General features: G+C 36.9%; 1 protein-coding gene across 1 annotated transcript in view; it reads right to left on the bottom strand.

Moving 5' to 3' along the window:
* The window catches only part of LOC129244789 (protein patched), a 32,287-nt gene extending 28,220 nt beyond the window's left edge, over window positions 1–4,067 (bottom strand). Inside the window, exon 1 of the mRNA XM_054882632.1 lies at window positions 2,900–4,067. Within this exon, the coding sequence (XP_054738607.1) occupies window positions 2,900–3,037 (138 nt within the window). The 5' untranslated portion in view covers window positions 3,038–4,067. The remainder of the gene's footprint in view (window positions 1–2,899) is intronic.
* Window positions 4,068–16,999: the final 12,932 nt, after the last annotated feature.

The following is a 16,999-nucleotide window of genomic DNA, read 5'->3' as shown; positions in this document are numbered from 1 at the left end:
GTACATTCAAAGATAAATTATTTCTTGTTACAAACAAACATAAATAAACTTAAATTATTTCTTCTTAAGTAATATATTTACAGCAAAATCAAAATTATAAGTAAATCCACGTCACACCTTATTTCGTGTGCTTAACCAAACAAGAAAAAACATGATTTTTTTTTTTAATTTATTAAGTTTTTACTAATCTAATATTTTGTAGGGTAGCCTTTTTGTTTTAATACAGCTTTTAACCGGGATTGCATGGAGCTAACAAGTTTTCCAGTGTATTCAGGAGATATTTTCTCCCACTCCACTTGCAATGCTGTTTTTAGATCTTGTTTGTTGCTTATGTTATGTTTTCTAATTTTTTGATCCAGAATATTCCATAAATTCTCAATTACATTGAGATCAGGTGATTGTGCTGGCGTTTTTACCACATGAGGGCAATTCCTTATAAGCCACCGTTGCACTAATTCCGACTTATGCTTCGGATCATTGTCCTGATAGAACCTGAAGCTGTCCCGAATGCCTAATTTTTCAGCACTTTGTAGTAAATTATTTTTTAATAAATTCAAATAAACTGGTTTATCCATAATTTCGTCGATAAAACCAAGTTTCCGACACCAGCTGTTGACATGCAGCCCCAAACCATTACATGGCCCCACCGTGTTTTACTGTACCACGCAGATTCTTCTTGCCCAGCTCCGCGTTGGGCTTACCCCAAACAAAAGACTTCCCATCGGAACCAAAGAGGTTGAATTTGCTTTGGTCGGCGAAAATAACGTCATTTCAAAATGTTTGGTCTTTATTAACATGGTTTTCGGCAAACTCCACCCTTAATCTTCTGTTACGCTCATTAACAAACGGCTTGTTTCGAGCTGTAGGACCATGGAAATCAGCTTTGCGCAGAATTCTTCTTATTGTTTCAGGATTACATGACTAACCAAGTACTTTTTCAACCTCTTTTGTCAAAGCTGGCGCACTAATTCGTGGGTTTTTTTTTTAATTTTTCTTAATATCCACCTTTCATCAGCTTCTGTAAAAATTTTGTTTGGAGCTTGGCGGCCTTTGTCAACCACTCTTTTTTCACGAGAAAAGCGTTGAATAATGTGCTGTACTGTGGAAGTACTTAAATTTACAATTTCAGCAATTTTTTTCTGCGACTTTCCATTTTTGTAATGCGTAATCACTAATTCGCGCCTTTCAATCGACGTACGACGACCCATCACAGTATTTTTAAATAAAGCTGGACAACCGACTACTTTCAATGTGTAAACTAAATAAGGATATAATCTAATATACTATGCAAAGCAAATTTCCTATAATTGCTAACCGGTTTACTAGCGCCGATAACGGTAAAAGTGAGCACACGAAATAAGCTGTGACGTCAATTTACCTAGTATTCTGTTTTTGTTGTAAATATTCTACTAAAGCAGAAAAAATTTGAATGCATTTATACATGTTTGTAATTGGAAATCATTTATCTTTGATTGTGCATTTAAATTTTTTTTAAAGTAAATCAAATAAAAATAATTTTACAATTCTTTAGTTTAACATATAGCCACACGAAATAAGCTGTGAGCCACTGTATGTTGAAAGCGAAGGCAGGAAGGCACCTTTTATTTATGCGCAATCGAATAGTTGGTGTTGCATTTATACAATTTTTTTCTTGTATATTTTGTTTGTTGCAGCTGACGACGGACCTTAAACAACAAACGTGCATTTATTTTAGCCCCTTCTACATAATAAAAGCAGACTTGCAATCGGTAGCACAAGAAGTACTAAAAACTCAAGCTGCGCATGGTATCTGAAGAGCCAGATAACACCGTTACGTTCCCACGACAGTCGGTTCTACGTAACCGAAACGCCCCTTATTTATATTCGGCCAAGGGCTGCTACTTCAGCAACATTTCCTGTAATTGCATGGGGAGTGTTTATGCTGATATAACAATCATGGATGGATCAAAAACTTAACTCAAAATCGAGTTATAAATAAAGGCGTGGATGTCGCTTTGCCGAGCACAAGTTTCGCGAAGAAATTCCGACGATTATTAGAAATCAAAAACTATAGTGATAAATTTTAAAGAATTTCTATAACCCACAAAACCGAGTTAATGCGACTCATTGCAGCGAGAACCCAACCCAGGTTGCATTGCCTTTTCCTATCTGGGACGTACCTATGTATACACTGGTTATCCCAAGAATGTTTATTAATATTTCGTTCAGATTGCGTTGTAACAAAAAACATTTCCTTAAGGAGCGTTCGCTACATTCGGCTAACATTTTTACTGTCCCAGTTCTCCATTTCGGTATGACAGCAAGACGCATGCTTCGAACAGGACCTCAAGCTCGACCTCAGTCTGTTAATGTAACCATGCCTTACGCTCTTATTAACAGTTTTCGAACTTTCCTAGTGCATTCAGCTTACAGTATGGTAAGAAATACGGCTGGCTTTTCATTGCTACCTCGATAAATGTTCTTATAATGCCTAAGTGCGTGCATCGAATTTAAAAATTATAACACACAAATGTAGTCACTATATCAGCCTTTTGATTTATAGTACTTTTTATAAATTACCATTAAGAATTAATAGCAATATTTAACGTTAAAAATGCTTAATTTTTGCATAAGCTTGAAAAAAATGCCGTATTACTGACGCTTATTTTACTTAAATACAAACACAGAAAACAACAATATTCACTTATAAACACTCCTTATTAATTCAAGATTTTGATTTAAAGTCATTTTTACTCAATAATAATACGAATTTTATTAAAATTCTATTATCACAAATGTTCTTCTAAATGTTTGTAATACCGTGCAAAATAAATGTGCGGGACGAACTGTCAAAGAACGATAATGAAAGTTTAGCCAGAAATACTTACAAATAGGAAAAGGAAATACGTAATTTACCTACCTTATCGATTTGATCGAGTGCTACGTGCGCATCCACCCAACTGGTTCGTACGTATAAATCTGAAAATAATTTCTCATCGACGATATCGCCATGTGTGTCCGGTACTCGTGGCAGTCCATCCATGGTGGGCACAACCATTTTTGCTTTTGGTTTGTTTTTGTACTGCTCTGTGTATGTGGTATGTGAACACACTAAAATTTGCTACAGATGTACCCTTATACTGTTGCCACACAATGTAAAGGGGAAGCGCATAAAAAAAGTCAATCGTACAAAATGCGGCGTTCAATTTTAAGATCCAACGCACATTTTTTCTCGTTCTTTATGTTTTAAATGTTTTTTACTTGTGTTTTAAATTGCAGTTTTTCATTTTTTCATTTACCCGTACATACATACATATATCTATTTTCACAATTCACTTAACAAAATAATCAATTTTGCAACTATTCAAATACGTTTGTTATTATTTTGTTATTTTGCTTTGCTAATGTTGTTCAGTAGCTCTTTTTGTTGTTGTTGCTATTTTGCTGGCTTTACGCGCGTTTTGCAATATTTGCATTTTTCTGCCACACTACTTTATTGACAAATTTATCCGCACGCTTGCGATTGTTTTCATTCATTAATTTTTTTCTTCTACATACATGCATATATGTGCATATGTTAGTTATGAAAAAAAAGGCAAACAAAATCTGGCTCGTCTACAAGTCGTCGATTTGTGTGGCCATCTCCATAGTGTTTTTTTTCGTTGTCATTCATTTATTTACATATTCACTTGGCTTCAGTCGCTCTTCTCTTATTTTTGTGTTACGTTTTATTTTACCCGCATTTAATTTCGTTTCTCCCACTTGTTTTTTCTTTCACATACACTTCGCTCACGTCAAATAAACAGCGTCGTTGTCGCACACGAAAATTCCATTGAATGTTGTTCTTGGCTCGATGTGGTTAGTGCTGATCCTCCGTATGGATTTCAAGGAACTATTTCTTATAAACTCTGTATTATATAGTGTAGTCGAACACTATTGTTTTCCTATGCGCGCATATTTACGTTAAAATAAATTAGCTGCACATTACATACAGGTCACCAAAAATTCTTACTTGGCAGAAAATATTAAAATCCCAAAATTCACTTTGCACTACACGACGCACAATTTAATAATTTACATCTTTTTACTACGACGATCGAATGAAATCTGAGCGGATTTACTGAGTGCTCTGTACTCTAATGCCAGAAATTCAGAAATTCTGCTTCTGCTTCTGCTGTCAATTGTAGATAGAGTTGCTGGCTTTGGTGGTAGTTGTGAGATGGTGTTATTGCTGCTGCGGCTGCTGCCAATTGTCGTCGTTCAGCAATGCCTTCCGTTGACTGCGGTGACAGCAGAAATAACTTCATTAGTTCCTCAGTCGTACACTCATTTCGCACTACTCTCTCTATATCTCAGCCCTCGGTAACGACCTGCTTATGTATATGTTTCCCGTCAACTGCGGCCATTTTGATTTCTGCTCTCACATTGTGCAGCAAAAAGAGCAGATGTGCGCCGGCAGCACGCACAACTTGTCGGTGGGCATTTCTAGAGTCATCTTACCGCTCTTTAGTTGCTGTTGGCGCTTTGCTTCTTTGCTTGTTTGGTGGTGTATGTGTTTGTCGCCAGATCGATTTGTATGCACGTACACAAAATTCTGAGAAGCAAATACAAACGTTGGGTTCTCTTCATATGCAACATTTCTCTTGAATGTTGTCCGCATATGCAATGCAGTTGTTGGAAATAAAACAAACGATTAGTTTGTGAAAAATATTAATACGAAGTCATTAAGGAAATAATAATTTTTCGGAAGTGACTTTTAGGTTTCAATCAACTTTTCTTCTAAAGAGTTTTGTTTTCTGATTTGCACACGCTTATTCGACTTACTCTTAAAAGCCGTATTGCTCAAATTAGCCGTTTGCGTTTTATTTGTTGTGAGCGTTGGATATGGATCCCGGCTTTCCAGGTGTTTAGCTGAGAGGCGAGCGTATGCTCTTTTGTTTTTTGAATTCACCTTTTGGTACATATGTGTGGCCTATGCGACGTTTTGAAAAGAAAATAAAGTTATTAAGACGCGCTTAACAATTCAATTAGGAGTACAATGGAACAGTTTTGAAATAAATTGCTGATGCAAATATGTTCAACCAAATTTAAATAAAAAAATGAAATACAATAATTGTTTAAAAGTCAAAATGACTAAAAAGATAAACATAATATTTGAATGCATGTTACTGTTATTAATAATACAGTATTAATAATAATATAATTAAGTGTGGAAGAAATTAAAATGAATTAAAATTTTTTTTCTAAAAATAATGTAAGCGAATAGAAAAACGAGTATTTTGCAAAGTAAAAATAAAATTGAAAATTTGTATGGTAAAATAAAAAATTATGATAAAACTTAATAGTAATAAATTATTATTATAAAGTAAGATTTCGTAAAAAGAAAATAAAGTTAAATAAAATGAAAAGAAAATGCAATAAAATGATTAAATTTGAATTTTTTCAGTCTTGGGTCAATTTTGTTAAAAACCTTAGGGATGCACTTATCATGGTTTGCAGTTCGGCCAATTCTGATAAGACAACGTATATCAAACATTAAACCGATTTAGTTCACAGGCAAAATAAAAGTTGAAAATACCAACCTCTATATGGAATCCTTGGGTTTTTTAGAATTTCTATATTTTGTTGCCTAAGTCTAATCAATCTCTAGAGACGGGGCTATATACTCATCAAATGATATTTTTAATTCAACTAAATTTATTTATTTGCACGTTTATCGGCTACGTAGTATTTCATTTGTTTTCCCCAATTGATTTGTATTTCAAAGGGATTTCTCTTAATTTTTCTGCCAGCAGCAGTTTTGGTGGTTCAGACTTTCTGATTAACCCAACAAATATGGAAAATATTGAAATATTGAACTTCCAGATAACTTGAATGATATGCTTACGTTAGAGACGTCAACAGTAGTAAAACCGTCAATCAATTTTTCTGCAGCGTGCCTGTTAACAGTTTGGCTTAAAATGCTCATTTTGCGAACTAATTTTCTTCTTAGCGGAAGGCCCTGGCAGCCAGCCCTTAGTGCTTATGCGTAATAGTTACTTATACTTTTACTTATTTTTACTCTTGTTAAATAAAATTAAATTAAACAAAAAGCTTCTCTGTTTCCAGAGATCTTCACCGTTCACCCTTGGCCCTCTAGCTCGTCGATTGAAAATATTGAATACATAGAGTAAACCATTTTCAGAACAACCATTACCAGTTGGACTAATTTGGCCAGACTGAATTCCGGATTTTCGATAATATTAACAACAGCAGCGGTGGTGATGGCAATAGCGGATTTTACATAAGGGTTCAGTAAACTGAAACGGCTGCAACTGCAATCAGCCCAGATGACGGTGTCGGCGGTTGATGGCAAAATAAAAGGAAAAAATTAAATTAAATTAAATAAATAAAAATAAGTGATAATAATGATAATAAATAAATTTAAAATTTTCAAAATATTTTTCTCCAGTTTCCTTGTTAACTATTGTTTTTATTAAATTAAATAAATAAAAATAAGTGGTAATAAATAAATTTAAAGTTCTTGTTGTTTGAGTTTCCTTGTTAACTATTATTTTTACTAAATGAAATTAAATAAATAAAAATAAGTGATAATAAATTAATTTAAAATTTTGAAAATACATTTTTTCCAGTTTCCTTGTTAACTATTTATTTTTTTTCAGCACATCCATTTGAGAAAGGTGTAGGTATGTAGATATCAAAAAGGGTTGTAGAAACCTTATTTTAATCCTTTCGTTTGCTTTTTTGTTGTAGACCCCAGAACTACAATGCTCTCGTACCCTTTTTCCGTGGAAATAGAAATCCCATCGTCAATTTACTGCTTATTGCTCTTGCCATTTTTTGTTGTTTCCCCCTTCTTACTATTATTTGTTGCTTCTCCCTGTCCTGCCTGCGACACAGACATAGTTTTTATACTATTGATGCCCCATACGCGAGCTCTGCCCTCTGAACCTTTCTACAAAACAATTTATTGTATAATCACAACGGCTTCGTTGCCTTTAAGTAGGGTGCGTCACATAAATACCCACACATACATAGCTATGTATGTATGTATGCATGTAAGAATAATATAATCATACATGAGAAGTCTGTCAGATCACTTAATTCAAGGGAGCCGCGAAACTGCGCCTAGCTGAAACGATCAGTTGTCCGCACTGTGCCGCCACCACTACCATCAGTACCGGCATCAACAGTATAACAAAAATAACAACAACAAACAAAAAATAAGAATACCGCGCTGCTGCCATACAGAAGACGTTAATGTCGTCATTCACAATTCAATATCAGCTCTTTGACGTGTAGATGGGCGAACGAACGGACGGACGTAAGGAATGGTGCGCGGCATCGCTGTAGGTCGTCTGTTGGAAGTCGCCAACTGGTTGGCGGCTCGCTTACTTGCTTGTTCGCGACTCACGGTTCGCGACCACCCACAATGCTTCCGATTAAGGGAAGCGCACACATATGCATGTATACAAATACACATATACATATGTACATATGTAAATATGTATGCTTATACTATACTCCACACACACACACGACAGCAACGGCATCGACGACGTTGGAGCTAAGTGCCGAATGCTAAACGAAATTCGCCGCAGCATTGATAAATGGTTATCATAAATTTGCGAACTTGATGCAGGCAAAATCGGCAAAATCAACAGTCTACAGTCAACAGTTAGGAGTCGGACGACGGCGTGTCCCCGATCGATGCACGGCGTTGTGGTGGGTCCATCGGACCATCGTCGTGGTGACGCTGCTCTGACTGCGTGTACGGGTATGCTTATCGTTTGTTATTTATTTACGTGCATGCAAGTAAACAAATTTTTGTCATGTTGTTGTGTTGAAATTTGTAGCATAAAAAATTGCATTTTACGATTTTATTTTACGATACAATTTCAGTTAATTCAATACCGAATATATTTGTATGTTAAATGGCATTTGGGCGGACGGAAGGAATGCTGGTATTGATTTGTATTAAGACTTTGTTCATTAAAATGAAGCTTAAGTTGACTTTTTCGAATACTTTTGTCTAATTCCTAGTCGGTCACTTGGCGCCGATAAGCACTAGTGATTCATTGAATAGGAATAACTCATTTCAAAATGCAGACCAGCATTGCAAATATCATTAGATCAGACCTGGAGATCAGATATAATATGATATGAATATGAGTCTACTGTCTGGCAGAAATCATCTGTTACGTAGTACACTCAGTTTCCGGCCTTGCTTGAAGTTCAGAAGTAGTTCGTTGACGTGCCTATACCACTTGTATATGTATTTATAAGTAAAAAATAAAATGATGGCCTAGCTTATTTACGGAAAGATAACACACCAAACGCCGTTTACAAGACCAAGTTTCCGAAGAAATCGGGCCCTATCAATTTAAGGGGTTAGGGGTAGTCAGAGGCCCGAAAAAATGATGATTTTCACGAATTTTTTTTTGCTACTTAATTAATTTATTTAACAAAAATAAAAACATAGCATAAAAACATCATGTTTTAACTTGACTTCACCAAAATTTCAAAAAAAAAAAATTTATAATTGCAAAAGTTATCGCTGTTTGTGTGAAGCCCGTTTCTCCAGAAGTCCCTTGCGGTGAACATCACAAGTCCTTGCAGATTCATCTAAAACCAATCGGACAAGAAAAATTAGTTTTATTAATAGATAATCTTGTGCCTGATCGAAGCTTTTTTTTTTCAAAATGAACAAAATGGCGGCCTCAGAAAATTTTTTTCAGATTTTAGAAGAAAAAACCAACAGTTAATCGTTAAAAAAAAATCGAAATTTTTGGAAAAAAAAAATCCTTCGATCAGGCACAAGTTTTTTATGTTTTTCAAAAGCTGTATAAATTTTATTGAAATCTACGTAGCGGTTTTTAAGTTACAGTGTTCACCAGTTTGAAAAACATAGTTTTGAGAAAAACGCATTTAAAGTTTTGCTATCGGCTCCGGAGCGGCCGAGCGCCCTTTGTTAATTGTTGAATAACTTGAAAAGTATTTGTCGGATTCACTTCAAATTTTTACACAATATTTTTAAAACATTATACTTTAAGAAAATGCAAAAAAAAAATCGATTTTTTGAAAATTCTGACTACCCCTAACCCCTTAAGCAGTAACACACGTCCAGAATTCTAAAAAAATCGATTTTTTTACAGATTATTATTCTTTATAGTTTTTAGGCGTATTTCTGTGAAAGTCGATTGTAAAAATTCCCCTTAGCTACAAAGTTATGGTAGAAAATGTAACTGCCCGACGAGAGTTTGATGCGCACAGGTAGCTGTCCTTCGTTTGCACTTGAAAGTTTAAACTCGTTTTTCTCGGAACTACTTTTTCCGGCACGGTCTGCATGATAACTCTTACAGCTTTTAATATTTTTTGATATTCTTTTTTTTTTTAATATTCTAAAGTGTGTTCTCTATAGTCTGGCGAGCCGGATTTTTGATATTTTTATTAACAAAATTTATAAACATAATTAAAGTGTGACATTTATGACGTAAAACGCATACTTTTTTTGAAAATGCCGAAAATTGCAAAATTTTTCGAAATTCAAAAATTCGGCTCGACAGACTACAACTACAACTTTACTACAGACTACAGCAACTTTTTTTTCATTGTATTTTGGGTCAAGTGATTTTTTATACACTAATTTTTGTAAAGAAAAATTAAAATAAATTTTTTTATTAACTTAAGTACAAATACACAATGTATAACATTTTTTTAAATTTATTTCTATTGTTATTCCTTCTGAAAACAGTTTTCTTTTAGCGCATTTTTGGCGCTGCTGGACGTATGTAACCCCTTAATGACTGGCAGTTGGTTTTTGCTGACGAGTCGAAAGGATCCCACATTTCTTACGTAGTAGTAAAGAAAAATCAGGAAGTTATCACGTAAGGCCTTCTATTTTTATTCCGCTCGATTATCACCGCTGAAGCAACCGCTGCATTCCAAGCCGCTCAATACTGCGCTAAAAGCAAGGGCAAACACATAATTTGCTCCGACAGTTTGTCCTGTTTCCAAACCATCCAAAACCACAACAAGTGGTCGATTGTATTAAGACACACACTCATTTGCCATCGGAGCAAAAACAAAATTATGTGGATACCTGGGCACTCCGGCATCCAGGGTAACACACTGGCAAATACGATTGCCAAGGACATTTCCGTCACACCAACAGTCACATCCGAAGTCAACCTATCCAGCGACATATACCGACTTATTCATGAACAGTGGCAACCAAAGTTACTCCGTGAATGGTCGTATTATAAACGCCATTATTCGAACAGTAACCCCAACCGTACAAAACCTGCCTATCCATCATCGGTAACCACCAACGACACACTTATTACAGGGTAGTATATCCAACACCTGCCCCTTCAGCTAAGCCACAGCCAGTGTGCATCACCTACTGGTATTCTGCCCAGAACTTTCTTCTCAAAGGCATCACCACTTTGGCAACAGAGATCCTCTCCAACATTTAAAAGATGCCACTGCGTTTGCTTGAGTTTACTAATAATTTTATTATCATGTAAGCTTTAAAAAAAAAAAAAATTAAAATAAATTAAATTAAATTTGAAAAAAATCTTTTTGTCTCGATCCTTAAGTCTTAAAACGAGATTGGTTCTTTTTCCATCAAATCTTTTCCATAATACCCAGAAGCTTCGATATAAACCTATTAGATAGATCACTTATTTGAAGCCCAAAGCAAGAAGCTGAAAAAAGTGGCTTCTAATAGCGTTTGGCCCTCAGCAGGTAATGGCAAATGTAGAAATTTCACACACGAAAAAACTTCTCATAAAAACCAACCCGACGCGCCTATCACTTATACTTGCACATGTATAGGCACGTGCTTTCTCCTTCATTGAGCCTTGAGGTAATTCAGTGATAGCAATGAAGTACAACAATCACTTAAAACCCCAGATTAACTAATTTGTATTTCGTTGCCTTATAGAAATATGGTCACTGGAAGCGTGTTATCTTTTAAAAGGTCAATGTAAATTTCGTAATCGTCTGCACAGGATTGGTATATGGTGCACTGACTTTTGTCGTTTCTGCGATCCGTTACCGGAGACTCCAGCACCCCTTCTTGTCGAATGTGACGTTATAACGCGAATAAAGTTGAGACATCTTGGCTGGATGCGGCCCAACTCAACTCTATCATAAGTTTATTAAAAGAACTGAGTTTGGATGAAGGAGTGTGATGAGTAGAGGGTCCAAACCCCATTTTCATTAATTTATTCAACTGCTGTATCATTAATGAAGGTGCGAAATTTTCATACAACCCATCTTAACATACGCTATTTTGTGGTAGCTGTAGGGATCGCCTAACAGTGCTTCTTTTAAAGACAAAGGAATTTTAGATGTGTAGGATTGGGTAGTGGGTAAGAGGTGCATGGTGCTTTATTTATAGATCTATTTTGGATAGCCAGTCATTGACAGTGTATCGCGGGTCTTTAGCCATATATTGCTATGAAGTTCACACAGCTCATCGCTCCATCATCTGCGATATTCACCATAACCAACACGTGGGTGGATAGGTAGGTAGTGGAAGTGGTAGTCTGTCGTTACATCACTTAGACCGTTACAGATCTATTGTGATACCATGTAGCAGTTTACCTGCTACCCCTCGTTAAACAGTTTTGTTTTTTAAGTGCAAACCCATTGATCAGGCTGACACTTATCCCTAATGGTCATCGGTATCATTCAAGAACGATGAGCCAAAGTATCTAAAACTAGATAGTCCATCATCTGACTCCTTTGCTAGGATAGGCTCTGATGCCAACTTCTTTGTAAATGGATTACTACTACAAGTGAGCTTGGCAGGCTAAGAGAGGCTGCAGATGGACTAAACTGATGTTACCTGTCATGTCCGACCGACTGTCGCAAATCCTCCGGGCATTACGCAGAAGGGACTGCAGACGGCTGGTTGGTCTGATGATGGGCCACTTTCTTTGGGCGGAGCAGGAGGATGTGCATCTGCCCCGCCTTGCCTCGAATCAGGTTTGAGGTCTTGGGCACTGATGTGTTAAGAAGCGACCACCTTGGCTCCTTGGCTCCTTGGCACCACAAAATCTACGCAGATTTCTTCGGAGGTCGGTTAGATTTAAAGAAAATTACAAGGGAGTCCGAGTGCAGTACAATGGACTTAATTGTGTCTGAGTGTTGTACTTGCTAGTTGTTCCGACAAAAAAAAAAATCTAAATCTAGTGGCATGCCACGCAGGACAGTGACAAAGAAGATGTCGGTCAGACATCTCCCCCTCCCCATTCTTGCAGCTTCTGCAATATTCAATCTTTCAGCATGTCGACCTGTTCTCAAAGCAACTAACATAGAAATGTTTTCCTTGTCCGATTTGACCATAAATGCATGTCCATAAATCTTCCCCAGAATCTTTCTCTCGAAAACTCCAAGAGTATCTCTTCTTGTTCTAGAGTTGAAATTATACGAGTCCAAAACGACGAGATATTATTCTGAGCTTGGGCGAATACCGAAATGCAAGCCTTCGAATTCGTTCTGGAAATTGTAATTTTTTTAGGTATATTCTCTATTTCTATAAATATCATTCTCGCTGATAGGTTTGGGAAGTTGAGAGCTAGACATATAATATATATGTAGATACATATGTACGTGACCAATTGGATGCGAATTCTACTTTTATAGGCATTTCGTAATTCTTTTCAGGAAAATACCTATTTCTTATCCGTTGCCGCATTAAGAGATTTTGATTTTCCTGTTTGCGGAGCTCCCTAAAATTAGAGTATAAAAGAAAAAAATATTTATTATTCGAAACTACTTCTTGTTTCTTAGGGAAAGCGAGGCTGCAACTAGAACTCTGTGTTTCTTTCATTGAAATGAAGAGTTTACTTTACAGTCATCTGGCGAAGAAGGGAACCGCAACGTAGCTTGTAGGATCTCAAGAAAAAAATATGGCCAAAATGGAAGTGAAAACGAACGCGCAATTCGTACGCCCTGTAAAGGGGGTATGCACTTACATACAAACTCTCTTCGGAGCCTAATAGAGAAACATAGAGAGAAAAGGTTGGGCAGTTCTTTTCAAAGATAGAAGCGAAATCGGTGGAGAGGACAATCCAGCTTTTCATCTTCGCTCCACTGTCCCGTAATATGCATAAAGAAGATTCGGTAGATGAAATAGCTATTAGCTTAGTTAGTAAAAATCAGGTGGCGGATGTTGATTTAAAAGATCTGATGAAATGTAGCCTGAATAACGGTTGGTTCAGCAAGGGTGGTTAGCAAACAAAATTGTGATATCTCAATGAGTCTATTCATTGAGTCTGAGTGTGCCACCGTTTTCGACAGCAGCCACGATGACCTAACGTAAAAACTATAATTACAACAAAAGTAATTAAGTTGACTGTTATTAAGGTAAATTATGTACAACAATAATAATAATGAAAAAGTTGTAGGTACTAATAACAACAACAACTACAACGTTTTCTTAATAACCACATTGAAAACAAGCAAAGTAACATTAAAAACATAAATAACAACAACGATAATGATAATGATAACAAAAACAAGACCAAGAAACTCTACACAAAAAGCCACAACGAAAAAAGCTCACCGCTCCAGCAAAAACAACAATCAACAGTGTAAACAAGATTAAGGTAAGGAAAGAAGTAAAAACATCTTTATAAACACAAATAACAACATTTCAAGAACAATAGCAACAACAAAGTATGCTACATTGCTACACACACTACAAAAACAACAACGAAGCAAACCACACCGCGAGATGAGGTGAAGTGAAATGAAACGATGAAAAAATGCACCAACGGCACCAAAAGTCGAAAAAATGCAACGCTGAGATATGAGGACCTACCAACATGCAACGGCGATCACAATAAAAATAATAACAACAAAAACAACAACAACCAAGCTGCAATACGTGAAAGCATAGCTAGAACAGATCCACAGCAACTATTAAAAGAGCATAAAAACAATGATGCAACGAGTAAGGGAAAAAGAACAACAACAACTAGAACAACACGACTAGTAACCACAATAGCGATAGTAAAATAAACTGTGGTAACAACAATAATAACTAAAACTGCAATTACTGTGTGCATCTATGAAGTATAGTGTATTATTTGCTGTTGTTGTTATCATCCAACAACACCAAAGTGATCTGCTCGTTGCCCTCCAAAGCAAACGCAAATAGCGGCACAGACTTTGGCACACGCTTCCGAGAGGACGGACATGTACGACGGACATGTGCGTATGTAAGTATGTATTTGTGTACTTAGACAAACAATGAGATCGTGCAAGAATTTGTGTTTGTTGGTTGGGGTTTTCCGGAAGTGTTTTTTTTTTCTCCTTTGTTTATGCACACAAATCGTTTGGAAAGTCAAGAAACTGATTTACGAAACATTTACTGATGTGCGGAAAAAGTATGTCCATCATTACTTAGATTAGGTGTAATTTGGAGGTACCCTGGATAACGCAAAATAAGCTAATGGTCTAAGCGGCTACTCTGGGTTAAAAGTGGCACCTAAAGCTTCAACGGCTCCAGTATTAGTTTGATCTCCATGTTAAGGATGGTCGAGACCGTTTTGCGAGCTCACTCTGTGGAAAGAAACCATCCAGGATGATGGAAGTCAGGAGATATCTCCTCAATTACGCCAACGAGATCCAGGACAAAACGAACAGACATTTACTGGACCAGACAGTGTTTAGACAGACAATAAATGACATTCATCGGAAGGCCGTCACCATCTTCCGAAGCTCTCGACCACCGAATGGCGTAATCGGAGTCCAACCACCACCTACAGCAGAAGAAGAGCTCCAGCTTCCCCGTGAGATCCGCGTAACGCTGGCACAATTACTTTCTGGATACTGTAGCCGGTTAAACTCCTACTTATCCAGAATTGACCTCGACATACCAAGCATATCGCACCCTAAATACAAAAGGGGCACAACTCAAAATTTTCCACACTCGAGATTGACTTGTTTACAGTAGCACAGAAAACAAACTATGTGACATATCACGCTGAAATTTGCCATGTAAGCTTATAACAGTCCTACCAAAAAACAAAAAAATTATTTTTGCCATATGTCATCCGCGGACCGTTTTATTGATAACGTCTCGTTCATATTTGAGCTTCTGCTCATTTTGAGTTGTGACCCTTTTGTATTTAGGGTGCGATATGTTTGTCATGTGAAGACACCCCAAACGACACTAACCTTTTCACATGCCTCATTAAACCCACTCATCTAAGACCCACCTACCTCTAGACCCAACGTATAGAAACAGCAAGTTTCCTGGGCCTACCTTTAAATGAGTTAGACGAAGACGCCCGGTGATATACACTACACTGACAGGGCTTGTATTACTGCTACAACAACAGGAATGGAAGTTTTCATTCTTTAATGGGCAGAAGCAAGAGAGTCGATTAAATTACTACACGGGTTGGAAAATTATTTAGCATCGATATCCAGCAATTTCACACCCATCTTAGTGGAACTCTACTTCATCTACTACGTCGGAGTTAGGGGCTGGATCCAACTTTTGAAATATATTCTTATATGTACAATATAATATTGACTGTCGAAGGTGTAGTTATTTTTACCAATGGCATGATTTTTTTTTGTAGACTTCTCACTGAGCCTCGTTTGTAGCTAAGAAATGGCGCTAAAAGCTCTACGGAAGATTATGAACTGCATGAGCTCTACGAGGGTATCGGCAGAGCTGACTAGGTAATTAGCCCCTTCTTACACAAGAAAAAGAACGGCTACTAAACACCGTTAAAATCAGCTATGCGGCCAATTAGCTTTTCGCAGCTGGATGAGTACAGAGAAACATTTTCACACCTCATCTGTCTATTCTACAATTGTACTATTCCGTACAAAAAGGTATCTCAGAGATCAACTCTGAGACTTGGATTTTATTAGTGTAACTTATTTAAATGTTATGTAAGTATACATATATGCCAGCTACTCAATCAATATTTTCACACTCTTAAAGCCCATCAATGCCGCTGGGCTTCTCCTAATTATGATACATTCGCCCAGTCGGCTGGCAATGGCAAATCATCGAGTGCGTTTCAGCTATGAAATAACTTCTCAAACAGAAAATCTTTCACCACAGTTGCTAAATTTTGCAATGACTATTGAAGGAGATAACACCTTCAACATGTTTCCCAAACATTTTCCAGTCAACTGATTAGAGTTCCGTTTTTTTTTGTGTTAAGTTGCCTATCTGTGAGTAACATTCCCACCAATTTTATAGCCATTGCTTGACATTTGTAAAAGTAACGCCGTCTTTGAATAAAATGCACCAATGCAACAATGAGTTTGTATTAAATTTTGCGTTGAAAATGTATTCAATGGCGCGGAAGCCTTAGAAATGTTGGTTAACCGTTTCGGAAATGATAGTCTAAAAAAAAACAGCCCTTTACGAGTGGCATGAACTCTGCAAAAGAGATCGAGAGTCCGTCGACATCAGAAACTGAAAGTGGTCAATACTTATGAATTCGTTGAAGATATTGTAGTTATTGATTTGGGCTTGCGCCGTGTTGCGGCAAAGTTGCATCAAAAGCATCATTACTGGAGACGAGACGTGGGCTTATGAGTATGGCGTGCAATCCAGATCTTAGATGGGTGAGTGGGAAGCTCCGGATGAATCGAGGCCAAAACCAGGACCACGTAGTTTTCAGTCAAAAAAGGAAACGATCTCATGGTTGTTATGGAGTATAACGGCATTCTACACCTCGAATTTTTCTCATAAGATCAGAAAGTTAATGAGGACTATTATTTGGGTGTTCTAACGTAGTTCAGTGCCAACATTATCCGTGAATTTCTGACGAAGAACGAAACGAATACCACCCAACAGCCATCGAATTCACTTGATATGGCTCCCTGCTATTTTTTTTCTGTTTGATCGAGTTAAAAAAACCATCACGGGAAACGTGTTTTAACAGCCGAAAGAAATCGAAAACGGCTCTGATGTATATACAAGGTGGCGCAAAAGTAACCTTGCGATGATTTTTGGCTGTAATTAAAAAAA

This window comes from Anastrepha obliqua, chromosome 4 (genome assembly GCF_027943255.1).
Source record: "Anastrepha obliqua isolate idAnaObli1 chromosome 4, idAnaObli1_1.0, whole genome shotgun sequence".
NCBI classification, from domain to species: Eukaryota; Metazoa; Arthropoda; class Insecta; order Diptera; family Tephritidae; genus Anastrepha; species Anastrepha obliqua.
Note: the sequence above shows the minus strand (reverse complement) of the source record. Positions and strands in the feature narration are given on the sequence as shown.